General features: G+C 42.9%; 1 protein-coding gene across 2 annotated transcripts in view; it reads left to right on the top strand.

The window, feature by feature from the left end:
- The window catches only part of eIF5B (eukaryotic translation initiation factor 5B), a 128,344-nt gene extending 113,808 nt beyond the window's left edge, over window positions 1–14,536 (top strand). For both annotated transcript variants that reach the window (XM_069338626.1, XM_069338627.1), the window contains 2 exons: window positions 1,946–2,041; window positions 13,707–14,536. In XM_069338626.1, the coding sequence (XP_069194727.1) occupies window positions 1,946–2,041; window positions 13,707–13,976 (366 nt within the window). In that variant the 3' untranslated portion in view covers window positions 13,977–14,536. The remainder of the gene's footprint in view (window positions 1–1,945; window positions 2,042–13,706) is intronic.
- The last annotated feature ends 855 nt before the right edge of the window (window positions 14,537–15,391 follow it).

Genomic DNA, 15,391 nt, shown 5'->3' with positions numbered 1-15,391 from the left:
TCCTCGGGCAGAGGTTTCTGCTCCTTTGGTCCTGATGGTAGATTTGTTCGGTTGTAGCTGTCTCCTTGTTTTCTGGCGAAGAATAAGTCGACTGGTTTGCGGAGGGGTCCTGATGCTTGGTTGGTCAGGCCAGGAGTGCATCATGTGTTGTCTGGTTGCGGCTTTCCGCCATTATTTGCGGGGCCACGGCTTTGGTTGCCGGGAATGTGCTTTGGGTTGACCAGGTTTCCCTCCTTCCCTGTTCCCTGGTTCGGGTCTCTCAGGTCGTCCTCAGGGTTATTAAGTCTAGCCAGCCTGCAGTCAATCCCCGTGCCCACGACATTCGTAAGTTTGCTGCCTGCCGTCTTGGGTTGACATTCGGGCATGGGGTTTTGGGGGGTCGAACAGGGTTCTGGCTGCACGCTACCTCGTGAATGTTCCTGGACCTAGTTGGGCCTGTGTTACCTTGGATCGGCAGTTGCAGCCAGTTGTCTTGACTTCGTGTTGAGGGGTGACTCCCCCAGATTGACCGCCTCCCAGGTAAGTCTCTGTTTTTCCTTGTCTTTGGGTAGTTAGCTTTGGAGAGCCAATGAGGCTCCCCCTAGAAAACCAGCATTGAATGTAATGAAACACCATTTTCAGGGTGAGTCCCGAAGGCTCTCCAGCATCCCTCCCTCCCTCCTGTTGGCGGTGTTTTTCATGTACTTTGACATCCAGCCTAAGAACTGGTAGTTGGATCGCCGGTGCGGGGGTCTGGGGCTCCCCCTTCCCCCTCCCGGGAAGGGGGAGTTGCGCATCAGCGGCGCAGCAACGTGATGACGTCATGCTAGTTCGCTAATTTTCGTTTAGGGAGTTCTGTCCACTCGTTCAGCTTTTGGTATCAATAGTTTCACCAGAATAGGGGTTTGTTTTGGGACCCCTTACCTTTCTGGGTATCAGACCCGGTCGATGGCAGACATAGAATGCTCCCAACCACATGGGATTTTCTATAGGCCATTGCTCCTCTCGCCTCTCTGAGGGAGGCCAGGTTCTGGCTCGTGGTCTCCGGTAGGCAAGAACTCCATGCACATTGGCTGATGCCAGAAAGTTATACATATCAATTCAGCCTGGATAGCTCCGGGGAGCCTCCGGGACTCCCCCAGAAAATGGCGGTGGGAAATTACATTCAACCAGCGTTGAATGTAATTTCATTACATTCAACGTTGGTTGTTTTAATTTTCAGCACACCCACAGGGGGCGTCATATTGTAATGCAAAGCAGTGCAGTGGTTAAAGGTAATCTGGCCCATTGGGTTTACTCCTCCCACTGTTAACGAAGTGGTGGGATTACATATTGCAAAGTTACATATTGGCCATTCACTTCTAACTTATGGCCACTTAATGGAGCACTGCCCTGCTCCTTCCTTGTTGTTCAAACTGCATTGTCCCTCTTATGGTCGTACATTTCCTTGTTGAATGTCCTGATTTTCAGGACATTTGTGTGTCTTGCTTCTCAGCTGTCCCTCGCTGTCATTTGTCCCTTGATAAAATCCTTGGAGAATCCGATAACTTTGATATTGCTTACCTTATGCGCTTTTGTTCTCATATTGACATCTTAAGTGATATTTAGCACCTCTTGAAAATCCTGCAACTTTGATTGTGCTACATAGTCTTCCTGGCTTGGTGCCTTCTTTTGATAATTACTTGTCAGGAGATAATTACAGTACCAAAACATGGCAGAAATAGCCATGTTAAATGAAAGATTTAAAATTATTTATCAAAGAATAGATAAAGAAGAGTGATTACTAGAAAGTAACTAATATAACTCCCTTGACTAACACAACACAATAAGCTTACAGAACGCTAGTGTTGCAACACAGAACGATGATATATACTGTAATGGAGTAAAAATTATAGCTTGTGTTAGTAGACTGTACACGTGTTTCATTTTTAAAACTACTACATAATAATCTTTTATCATTTTTCAGGCAATTTTCAACAAACGTGATCCAATTGTATTGGGTGTGACTGTAGACCAAGGAATACTTCAGACTGGCACACCTCTGTGTGTCCCATCAAAGGAGGTAAAAATGTAGCATATGGTCAAGTTCTGATGTTGAACGTTTAGTGGCTAGAAGAAAGAGTCACCAGTGGAAAAAGGGCAGCTATAATTTTCTTTGGCGACAACAATCAGCCAATCTATTTTTATCTTATCTAAGAGCATTAACCCTTTAATTTCTACCAATAGTGAAATAGTGAAATTATAAAATATAAAACATTCAAAATTATAAAATATAAAACACAAGGATAGAATGATAGTATTAATTAGATTATGCTCAGTGGGTGGTTCCTTGTTGTAGTGAGTACATATATTTATATATATATTTATATAATATATATATAATATATATATATATTATATAATATTTATATATATATAATATTTATATATATATATATTCATATATATTATATATGCATATATATATATATACATATATATATACATACATATACACATATACACACACATACACACATACACACACACATACACCTTTTCTTTCGGAAGGGGCTCCGTTCCCTTCGCTGTTGACGGGGCGGCTGGGGGAGCAGCTTGCTCTGTTGGCTCTCACTTGGTCCCGCAGTTAGTGGGCGTTTTTGGTTGTCTTCTGGCCTCTGGTGGCGGCAGATGGCTTCTTCCCCCTTTGGGGGGTTCGGGGCTGGCAGGGTGGGCTTTTTTCCCTACGCTTTGGCATGTCATCTTGGAGGGTGGATTTGGACGTGGTCGATCCGCCCCATCCTTCCAGGGTTTCCATTTGCTCTATGCAGACATGGGCCTTGCGGATCTGCGGTTCTTCTGGACTTGTTCAGTCTGCGCCCTGGATTCTTTGCCCTTTTTGGAGGACTGTTGGGGCCGAGTTCCTGGCCCCAACAGGAACTAGGAAAAGTTCCTCCGGGTCGCTTCTTGGCACATTCCTCTCTAGGGTTCCGGGACTGGCAGAGTTGGTGGTGGGGCTTCAGGCTTGCCGCTTTTGTTGCCTTCCCTAGTTTACAATTGGCACTTGGTGTATTCATGCATCTTTACCGGATCTTGGTGCCCTGTCTGCGTTTGCTCGGGATTCGGTGTCTAGCCTACCTCGACGACTGGCTGGTGTGAGCTCCCAGTCGGTCCACTTGTCTGCTCGCCAGGGGTGTGGTTCTTTCCAGATCGCCAGGTTCGGTTTCCTGGTGATCTGGAGGCCGTTCCATCTGTTTTGCGTCCCAGGTTTGGACCTAGCTGGGTCTTGTTTAGGGCTCTTGGGCAGCTCCTTGTCTTTCCCTCCAGAAGTGTTGCTACTGCTGTGGTCCCGCCTTCGGCTGATTATGAGGGGGTCCCAGATCGGCGGTTGCTCGAGCAGTTATGCGGGAGTCTTAACTTCGATGTACTGGTCTGCCCGCAGGGTCGGGTTTGGCTTTGACGTCTGTTTGGTTCCTTTGGGGACTACCCTTCCACCTCTCTTGCAATTGTTGGGTTTGTCCTCCAGGGATCTTGTGTTGGTGCTGCGCCACCAGCTTCCTCTTTGGGGTTTTCGGGGTTCCGTGCCTTGGCACCTTCCCGAGCCTTCGCTCAGTGTGTTCACGGACAGGTCATCTCTCGGTTGGGGCTGCTTTGTGACCATTGCTCACCAGGTCGGCCAGGGATGGTGGAGTCTGTCCGTCCGTCGGGCTCACAGCACGCTTCGGGAGTTCGTGGCTCTCTGGTTTGTGCTTTGTAGGGTTCGGGTCACTTGCTCTACCATCCAGCTCCATTCGGACTGTTCACCGGTGGTTCATTGCCAGAACCACGGGGTTTCTCTTAGGTCTTTGACCTTTGGGGTTGGTCCCTTCAAGTTCCTCGTTTGCTGGATTCTCTGGGTTTGGCTAACCATGCGGTTCATGTCCGGGGTGTGTCCTGCGTCTTGGCGGACAGCTTGTCTCTGCAGGCGATGAGTCACAATAACGTGGCTAAATTATGTTGACCAGACTACTTGCATTTTTTTGATCCGAGTAGCTGAATCTAAACCGATTGATCGACTTGAGAATGGTCCAGGACGGACCGAAATGTTGTCGTCCCTTCACCTTCTAGTGTGTGGTTTGGTCAACAGCTTGTCTCTGTTCATTCCTCTGTTCGCGGATTGGCCGGTCATCGCCGACTCGTTCCGTTGGCTCTGCCATACGTATGGACTCCTGGCCATGGACATCTTCGCGTCGGCGTGGCCTCGGCATCTCCCATTCTACTGTATATGGCGCCCTTACCCGCCTACGAGGTGTTCACGGTGGACGGTGGATGCCTTTCGGCAGGACTTGTCGAAGTGGGGGTACCTGTTCCTGGATGGTGGTCCAGTCCCGGTCCAGCTGTTACTTTGGGTTCTGGCTCGGTTGGAGTCCATTCCCTAGGAGAGTAGTCCTCGTGGTCCGTTGGTGGCCGGCCCAGCTTTATTTTCAGATGCTGCTTAATAGGTGACCGAACCCGGGGCGTTTTCCCGCACCTCCGCCTCTTTCAGCAGGTCGGACCGGTTCTGTACGTGACTGGTTCGGCCTTCTCCTCGGCTCTTCGCATCTGGTATTGTGACGCAGGTGTATCACCATCTCTATGGTGATCAGGTGGCTTCGTTAATGGTGTCCCACCTGCGAGCTTCGTCTCGGCGACAGTATGACATTCCTGGTGTTTCTATTCGCCATTTTCATGCTCTTCATAGGTTGTCTTCTCTTTCGCATCAGGTTGTGTTGGCCTTTCTTGGGTTTTCAGGACTGTTATTTGATGCTTCTTACTGTCGCCTCGTATCGTGCGGCGCTGGCGGAACCGCTCTGGCTTGCGTTCGGGGTGGACATCACATCCGCCCCATTCCGTACGCTTTCTCGTGTTTTGTTTCACCTCCAGCCTGCTCATGCGTCACCTGAGCCATTCTGGTCCTTGATCAGGGAGCCCTCTTATCTTTCTTCTCACTTTGTGGTAGCCCCTTCGGTTCAAGATTGTTTTTCATTGGCCATATGTTGTTGGCATGGGCCTCTGCGGGTTGGGTCGGGAAGCTTCCGGTGCAGAGGTTTTTGCTCTTTTGGTACTAGTGGTAGGTTTGTATGTTCGCAGCCTTTCTCTGTCCTTCTGGCGATGGTCTAGACAACTGCTTTCCGGAAGGGTCCTTGGGTTATTGATGCTTGGTTCGTTCGGCCGGGGGTGTGTCATGTGTTGTCCAGTTGCGGCTCTTTGCCGTTACCTGCGTACCATGACTGGGGATGCGCTTTGGGTTGATCCGGTTCCCCTCGTTCCCTGTTTCAGGGCTCGGGCCTCTCAGGTCGTCCGCAGAGTTTTTAAATCTACCAGCCTGCGATCTATCCTTGTGCCCGTGCTGTTCGGACATTTGCAGCTTTCGCTGCCATGTTGGTGAAGTCTAGGGCTCATTTCGGGTGCGAGGATTTGGAGGTTGCACAGGTTCCTGGCCGCCCATCCTTTGTGCGCGTGTCTGCTTCTGTGCGTTCTTGTGTTGCCTTGGGTCGCAGGTTGCAATCTGTTGTCTCGGCTTCGCGTTGTGATGTTTGTGGAGGCTGCCTCCCGGGTCAGTCCTTTCTTTTCCTTCTCGTTGGGTATGAAGCTCCAGGGAGCCGTAGGGGCTTCCCACAGAAAACCAGCGTTGAATGTAATGAAATGCCATTTTCTGGGTTAGCTTCAGAGGCTCCCTGGCAACCCTCCCTTCCACCGGTCGGCGTTTTTTTTTCGTTGATTGAAGCTTAGCTTCCGAACTGATGCTAGTCAGCCGGCGTGGTGAGGTCTGGGGCCCCCCCTTCCCCTCTCTGGGCAGGGAGGGCTACACGGATGATCGGTGTGGCAGTAAAGTGTGATGTTTGCTTGTTTCCTTGGGATTGTAGGGAATTTTCTACCTCTCTTCGGTTTTCTGTTTTAGTTTTTACCATGTGGGGTTTTTGTTATGCCTACCTTTCTGGGTGCCTAACCCCGGTCGATGGCAGATAAGGAAAACCCCCAAGCACAAGGGAGTTTTCCAGGGCCATTGCTCCCTGAAACCTCTCTGGAGGGGCCAGGTTCTGGTGCTGGTCCCTGGTAGGTCTGAACTCCTTAGCAAATGTCTCGGTCTAATATAACATACATTAGCCCGATTAGCTCCCGGGGCTCACCCAGAAAATGGTGTTTCATTACATTCAATGCAGGGTATTTTCAGTAAACTTTCCTTCCACTGTCACTGATATCATTGTGAGTACAGTAAATTGTATACATTTATCTCCATATGTCTTGATTTTTCATCCCGATCATAAACACCTTTTAGACTCGATGCCTGAGCCCCTGCTTTTTTATAGGAGATCTTAACTGTTAATATGCCCTCTGGGGCAGTGTCCTTACAAATGCCCAAGACAGTCTTCCAGAACCTTTTGTCCTCTCTGTTTCTCCTGAATTCCAGCGAGCTGATTCATGTCGACTCTTGCACTCTATCCTGCATGATCTTACTCCTCCTCCTCCTCTCATTTATATAGATCTGTCATGGAGAGAGTATGATGACTTCCATAACAGTAACCATTTCCCCATCCTTGTTTCCTTTTCCTTCCGCTCTCGTCTCTTCCCACTTGGTTGCAATTTGATAAGGGGGACTGGAATATTTTCACCCTGGTTGATACCTGGTTGATGGGGTTCTGGGAGTTCTTCTACTCCCCAAGCCCGGCCCGAGGCCAGGCTCGACTTGTGAGGGTTTGGTCCACTAGGCTGTTGCTTGGAGCGGCCCACAGGCCCACATACCCACTACAGCCCGATTGGTCCGGCACTCCTTGGAGGAATAAATCTAGTTTCCTCTTGAAGATGTCCACGGTTGTTCCGGCAATATTTCTTATCTTTGCTGGGAGGATGTTGAACAACCGCGGACCTCTGATGTTTATACAGTGTTCTCTGATTGTGCCTATGGCACCTCTGCTCTTCACTGGTTCTATTCTGCATTTTCTTCCATATCGTTCACTCCAGTACGTTGTTATTTTACTGTGTAGATTTGGTACTTGGCCCTCCAGTATCTTCCAGGTGTATATTATTTGATATCTCTCTTGTCTTCTCTCTAGTGAGTACATTTGGAGGGCTTTGAGATGATCCCAATAATTTAGGTGCTTTATTGCATCTATGCGTGCCGTATATGTTCTCTGTATTCCCTCTATTTCAGCAATCTCTCCTGCTCTGAAGGGGAAAGTGAGTACTGAGCAGTACTCAAGACGGGACAACACGAGTGACTTGAAGAGTACAACCATTGTGATGGGATCCCTGGATTTGAAAGTTCTCGTAATCCATCCTATCATTTTTCTGGCTGTCGCAATATTTGCTTGGTTATGCTCCTTAAACGTTAGGTCGTCAGACATTATTATTCCCAAATCCTTTACATGCTGTTTTCCTACTATGGGTACATTTGATTGTGTTTTGTACTCTGTATTATGTTTAAGGTCCTCATTTTTACCGTACCTGAGTACCTGGAATTTATCACTGTTAAACATCATGTTATTTTCTGATGCCCATTCGAAAACTTTATTAATATCGGCTTGAAGTTTTTCAGTGTCTTCAGCCGAGATAATTTTCATACTGATTTTTGTGTCATCTGCAAAGGATGATACAAAGCTGTGACTTGTATTTTTGTCTATATCCGATATGAGAATAAGGAAAAGCAGCAGTGCAAGGACTGTACCCTGAGGTACAGAGCTTTTAACTGCACTTGGATTAGATTTTATATGGTTGACCGTTACTCACCGAGTCCTGTTTGACAGAAAACTGAGTATTCAGCGTCCTACTTTACCGGTTATTCCCATTGACTTCATTTTGTGTGCTATCACGCCATGGTCACATTTATCGAAAGCCTTTGCGAAGTTCGTGTATATCACATCAGCATTCTGTTTTTCTTCTAATGCCTCAGTGACTTTGTCGTAGTGCTCAAGTAGCTGTGAGAGGCACTATCTTCCCGCTCGAAATCCATGTTGGCCTGGGTTGTGAAGGTCATTGGTCTCCATGAAATTGGTGACCTGACTCCTAATCACTCTCTCAAATACTTTTATGATGTGCGATGTTAGTGCAACTGGTCTATAATTCTTTGCCAATGCTTTGCTCCCTCCCTTGTGTAGAGGGGCTATGTCTGCTACTTTAAGTGCATCTGGTATCTGCCCCGTGTCCAAGATCTTCCTCCACATTATGCTGAGTGCCTGTGCTACGGGCACTTTGCATTTCTTTATAAATATTGAATTCCATGAGTCTGGACCTGGGGCCGAGTGCATGGGCATGTTTTCAATTTCTCTTTCAAAATTTAGTGCGCTCGTGTTGATATCAGTTATATTTACAGGGGTTTGAATATCCCGCATAAAGAAATTGTCTGGATCTTCCACTTTCATGTTGTTTATTGGAGTGCTAAACATGTCCTCATAAGCTTTTTTAGGATTTCACTAATTTCTTTGTCATCCTCCGTGTATGAACCTTCACTTGTACGAATAGGTCCAATATTGGCAGTGGTTTTTGCTTTTGATTTCGCATATGTGAAGAAATATTTTGGATTTTTCTTTATTTCCTGAATTGCTTTCTGTTCTAACTGCCTTTCTTCAGTTTCATATGAGTGTTTCAATTTCCGCTCGATTTCTTCAATCTCCCTATTTAAATTATTCCTTTGACGGGAAATTCGTGTCTGCATAAGCAGTTCCGTTATTTTTTTCCTGCGTTTATAGTGTCGTCTGCGTTCTCTTTCTACGTTGGATCTCTTTCTGGCTTTCCTCAAAGGAACATGTTTCAGACAGACTTGATACGCTTCCGAAGTCAGTTTATCTATTCCTTCTGTAGGACTTGTATTACTTAGAACAGTTTCCCATGGAATGTTTGTAAGTTCCCTGTTTATTATCTCCCAGTCTATCCTTTTATTATTAAAATTGAATTTACTGAATAGCCCCTCTCGCTTTATCAACGTTTTAAGTCTATTCTGAGTATTGATGGTCGTTTGCACTTCAATGAGCTTGTGATCTGAATATGTGGTATCTGATATCGTAATGTCTCTGATAATGTCTTCATTGTTCGTAAAGACCAGATCTAAAATATTTTCATGTCTCGTTGGCTCCGATATCTGCTGATTGAGTGAAAATTTGTCACAGAATCTAAGTAGTTCGCTAATCTGTGGTTGGTTAGGTCCTGATAGATATCCTGGTATAATAATATTGTTTGCTATTCTCCACCTGAGACTAGATAAGTTGAAGTCACCTAGGAAGATAATATCAGGTATCGGGTTCTCCAAATTATCAAGGCTATTCTCTTATTTTGTTTATCTGTTCTGTGAATTCCTCAGCCGTTGCATCTGGCAGTTTGTATATTAGAATAATCACTAAATTTATTTTCTCTATTTTTAATCCCAGTACCTCTACCACCTCATTTGTAACGTTTAGGAGCTCCGAGCATACAAGGTCTTCCCTAATATACAGACCCACTCCTCCATGTGACCTAATTTTCCTTTCACACCTGTAAAGGTTATATCCTGGAATCCAGATCTCACTGTCCAACAATTCCCCTGCATGGGTTTCTGTGAAAGCTCCAAATACTGCATTTGACTCCATGAGGAGGCCATTTATGAACTGTACTTTGTTGTGTGTTCTTGTTTTCAGTCCTTGTGTGTTGGCAAAGACGAATGAGGTTACTCTATTAGTGATAGTTTGAACCCTCCATGCTGTTCTTCTCTACATGTATAATGTCTCTCTCACACTCCTCTTTTTCATGACACCTTAGTAGGTGCTGCTGTCTGCTCTGTCTCCAGCTATGCCTCCCATGGCATACAGGAATGTGTTCCTTGGTGGAATTCAGATTGTGCTTGGGCTGTATGCTGTAAGCATGTAGCCTGGAAGAGGCACTGTTGCTGGAATACCTCTGAAACTTTGATTCTGTTTTAGAAGGCTAGTGCAGTGGCCAGTGGGGGACCATCAGTACAGATAAACATGAGAGTTGGAGATCCTGTGTCTCCACATTACTGTTGACACCCCTTTCCCTCATATCTGTAAGATTGTGGGAAAATTTATTCCAGACTTAATACTTGTCCTTCATTTTCGTGGCGCTGTTGTAGCAGATCTGGTGTGGGTCGTGAACCAATTGGGTTCGCACTTTTCAGCCATTAAATCTAGTTTATCTTCCTCCTCTTTTCTTTACTCATAAGCCCCTTCTTGAATCTCTCCCCTTAAACTTTCAATCTCACCACAACCCCTCTTATATAGATTCCCTATAATCTTTTCACCCTTTTAAACTCCAGAATGCCTAATCCCTCTAATTCTATGGTGGCAGGCTTGGACTTTATATTTACTATGAAATGCTCTGTGATCTCTCTCTGCTCTTTGCAGCATTTGCTGCATATGTATTGGTATGATCATATTTGGGAGTCTATTTCGGTTCCTAGTAACTGGCTCGAAGCAATTATTCTTTCCATTAGAAAACCTGGAACTCAAGGGACTTACCCTGTGAATTTTCATCCCATTTCCTTGATAAATTGTCTGCAAATTCTTTGAGCATATGATTAATGTTCCTGGAACACCATTGCTACTTCTCCCGCTCCCAATTGGGTTTTCGCAAGTGTCAGAGCGCGATGGTTATTTTGGTTGACTTGGAAGCCTGCATTCATTACTGCCTTTGCTAAAAGTTCCTTCACTGTTGCATTTCTTTTTTGACCTGGAGAAGGCTTATGACACCACCTGGAGATTAAAATATTTTAGCCCAACTACATTCTGTTGGCCTTTGTGGCAATCTACCACTTTCCCTTCAAATCTTCCAGTCTTGTCGCTCTTTGGTTGCCCTGAATGGTCTTCCTTCCTCCCTTTCCCCATGGCATTTTCTCAGCCCTTTATGATGACAATCTCGCCCTCTGCTATCTTTGTGACGATTCCTCTTCCCTCCACTGTCAGCTGCGGCTCGTGATCAGTAGTGTGTTGTCCTCACGCCATCAATCATGGCTTAAAGTTTTCTCAACCCGTTCTCGCAAATTTAATAAGTCAATATTGACTTATTAAATATGTGCATAGGTGACATACTTAACATAATACCCTTAAAAAGATTCATAGAAAACACCGACCTTACCTAACCTTGTTAGTATCTTAAGATAAGCATCTTATTGTTTCGTAATTACAATTATTACCTAACCTATAATAGGTATAGGTTAAGAAATAATTGTAATTACGAAGCAATAAGATGCTTATCTTAAGATACTAACAAGGTTAGGTAAGGTCGGTGTTTTCTATGAATCTTTTCAAGGTTATCTATTATGTTTAGTATATCACCTATGCACGTAGTTAATAAGTCAATATTGACTTTACGAATTTGCGAGAACGGGTTGAGTTTTCTACAGCTGAGACTTGTGCTATGAGTTACTTGGAATCATATCATCCCCTGTTGTCACTCTATGGTAATACCCTCTCATTTAGTGATACTGCCAAAATCTTGGGGTTGTTTATTTACTTTTGTTTGTCTTGGTTACCCCATGTCACTCACCACTCAATTGAGTGCTCTAAGGCCTTTACCTTACTGTTAATCTTGTCTCATACTTCTTGGGGCTGAAAGATGTGCACTCCTCTTTCTCCTGTCTAAACTTGATTATGGCCGCTCCACATCTTCCTCGGCCTCTTCCAAGACCGTTTTCATTTTGATGCTCTTCACCATACTGGGTTACTCCTCAGCTCTGGTGCCTTTCATGTATCCCAGCCCAGAGCATGTATGTTGAAACCGGCATCCTATCTCTACAAGGTCATCATGGTTCATGGTTTATTAAAGAGGTGGCCAAGACAAGTACAGATATAAATATCCTGAAAAAAATGGAGAATATTTGCAAATTCTATGCACAAGGAATATGCAAATATGGGAAATTAGGCACAAAATGCACTTTTCTGCATCCTCGAGAATGTAGGAAGATGTTGGTGAGAGGTAAATGTCGTCTTGGAATGGAGTACACATACTTCCACCCCTAAACTATGTAAATTTTCAATTAGTGACAAATAATGTTACAATCTTCAGTGCCCGGAATTCCACACGAGAGGTACTCAGCGTTATAGACAAGAAAATCAATATGATACTACTGAAATTTTTTTTTAGAGGAAGGCATAAGCAGAGTAGAACATATAAGAGAAGGGAACAGGCAGATCGAACCACTGCAGGATTACAGAGGGGAGGGAGATATCCACAAGACTGGAATACAAGTCATCATCAAGCACACAGGTACTACACCACACAACACCCGTACTACTGCCAAAACTGGACGAACCACTACCAAAACAATACACCCTAGACCAGGGTGGAGAGGGGGGGAGAACTACCAAAGCCCACCAGAAGTGACACGCAATATGGAAAATCATTCATATTTGCAAACATACAAGGCCTAAAATCAAAATCAAGAAATAGTTAATTTCATAAATGGCCTCCTAATAGAATCGAACTCGATATTTAGTGCATTTACAGAAACCCACATGAAAGACTACATGGATAGTGAAATCTGGATCCCAAATTATAATCTATATACAGTAGATGTGACTGAGTAATTAGGTCAAGTGGAGGAGTAGGTTTGTATATTAAAGAGGAACTGGCATGCACAGCGGCCTGAACTCGACCGATGAGATGGTAGTCACTTGGAATCAAGGTAGAAAATATAAATCTAATTATTATTCTAATATACAAACTGCTCCAAGCAACAGTTTTTTGGACCAAGTTATCACAAGTCATGCCTGGCCTGAGGCCGGGCTCAGGGAGTAGTAGAACTCCCAGAACCCTGTCCCAGGTATGCCCTAGGTATCCCTGGCCCTGATCCACTTGGTGAAGGCTTATACTCCCCCCTCACTGTTTTGAAAATACTTTTCATTTAATATTTTTCCTCACACTAAATTTCTCTGTTCATTGATGTGGGTCTAACTGCCGACAGTGTTGGTGTCTCCGTTGCTTTTCCTAGTCTAACCTATATGAGCCGCCTGCCTCTGGTGACTAGCACCTTCATGGCAGAACTTTATGCAACTTTGTATGCTCTTCATCAGCTGCTTTCTCTGCATCAACATTTCTTTGTCATTGTGGCTAACTTTCACAGTGCCTTCATGGCTCTGGAGTCTTTTAACACTTTTCATCCTGTGGTGGTTGAAATCCAATACAGGCTGTTTTTTTATCTCTAGCTGATATAAGACAGTCGACTTTTGCTGGGTTTCCAGCCATGTTGGAGTTACCTTGAATGAGCTTGCGGATGCTGCTATTTGCAGGCTGTTCATACTTGCAATACCCCCTCCTCTCCCTTGGCCTTCCTACCACTGTAATAAGCAATGGGAGGTGGCTTTGGCTAGATTGTGTATTGATCACATCCACTTAATGGAACAACATCCCGCTCCCTTTTCTCCATATTGCATTGTCCCACTTAGTCATGTCTCTCCTTGTTGGATACCCTGATTTTCAGGATGATTTTGTGTTGGTTTCCTATTGTCTGAAGGGGTCATTTGTCCCAAGAAATATTCTTTGGCAAATCTGATAACTTTGGTATCTCTCACCTTATGTCCTGTTCTCATACTGGCATTTTGAGTGATATTTAGCCCATTTTGAATATGTAGAGAGACAGATGTGCTGTGTGGTTTTCCTGGATTGTTGCCTACTTTTAATTATAATAATTACATACTTTATTAATTAATTTATGAAATTATTGATAAAAACCTTAACTAAATCTTTTATACATCATAGAGTGTATTAAATCATGTAACTTATCTGATTCATTTGTTTCTTTTCAGTTTGTGGAAATAGGTATTGTAACGTCTTTGGAATTTGATCATAAAAGTGTTGACAAGGCAAAGAAAGGTGTAGATGTATGCATCAAGATTGAACCTGTGCCAGGTCATACACCAAAGCTATTTGGTCGACACTTTGAAGCTGAAGACATTTTGGTTAGCAAGATTTCCCGTGAGTCAATTAATGCATGTAAAGACCATTTTAGAGATGATTTGTCTAAAACTGACTGGAAACTAATGGCCGAGTTGAAAAAAGAATTTGAGATTCTTTAAGCATTTTGTAATATAGTGGGAACTTCATTAATGCCATAATGATATACATATTCCAATATTATTATTTTATATGGTCTTATGGTTTAAAGTGAGTGTTCTCACAAGTAAATACAATACTGTAACCAGTATCAAAGTTTGTTAAAGATTTTCATTTGTGTATAGGAGGTTATTAATCATCATGCGAGCTGAACAGCTTGCTTTATGTAATAACAGGTTTTATAGAATAATCAAATAAATTTTTTATGTGAAAATTAAGTCTTTATGCTCTAGTAATTTGGATTTTATATTTTATAATATGGGGAAACATTGCAATGATACCTTCAGAGCCACACTACCTTTGTTCTTAAGTGAGGTCAAGAAAAATAATGTGGATCCAATTACTTGTTTAAACTATTTTTTTAAATCTTTTTTGGATTTATTTAAAAAGAAGGCTGTGTTTTGTGTCTTAGTATAAAGCATTTTCTTGCATTCCTCCTATCTTTATTTATGGATGTATGCATCCACTAATTTATACTTATTTACAAACATGAATTGGCAAAATAAATCTTGAGCGAGTGACATTCGCAATATTTCTGATACCTCATTTCTTTGCGAGCTTTGCTTCCTTGAATTGTTATATGATGAACATTTTAAAAATAAGAATTCTACTGTAGTCTTGAAAAGAAGCTTGGAGTATTTTACTTTTATGCAATCCACTTGCTTGTCTGGATAATCAGGTAAGTGAAAGTTGCCAGTTGTTTATGTAGGCTGATTAAAAAGGGCATGGGAAGTAAAGGATAATTGGAATAAGTCCCTCAAAGAAAAAAAAATACTTAAATGTAAAACAGCTGTAATGGGAATGTGGAGAACATGTAGCAGTCCACCAAATGGTGTTTTACAAGTGCAACCAATAAATTCCCTAGTTTGTTTATTGAAATTTAGTTTAATCTTTGTTAGTTAAGTGTTCCATCTCTACTACATTTCAATGAATATAAATGTCAAGGATTAGAACAAAAATTAATTAAATATATTTATTGTGATTAATGTTTTTACATTTGTAAAATGTAAACACATTTGAAGTGTTAAATCTGGAACTGTGATAGGGTAAGGTATTTGCATTTTAAAAGCTAAATTTGGATGAAAAGTGACATGGAACCACATTATATTTTCAATGACTTTAAGCACTACAAACTTTTTTTTTAATTGTGTTACAATCTGATTGTTGAGAATCAATAGAGGAATTTTTATAGCATTGTCTTTTTCAAAACTTAATAAGAAATTATTAGTATACCTTATTTAAATTAAAATTTACAGTTTTTCATTGACCAGAATAATCAAAAGAACAATTATAAATATTTGGAATACAATATTTTATTTACATATTAATATATAGAATTTTTGTGAAATTTATATTTAATTTGTCAAGTGATAAATTA

This window comes from Procambarus clarkii, chromosome 40, assembly GCF_040958095.1.
Source record: "Procambarus clarkii isolate CNS0578487 chromosome 40, FALCON_Pclarkii_2.0, whole genome shotgun sequence".
Lineage (NCBI taxonomy): Eukaryota > Metazoa > Arthropoda > Malacostraca > Decapoda > Cambaridae > Procambarus > Procambarus clarkii.
The sequence above is the reverse complement of the archived record's forward strand: the minus strand, read 5'-3'. Positions and strand labels throughout refer to the sequence as shown.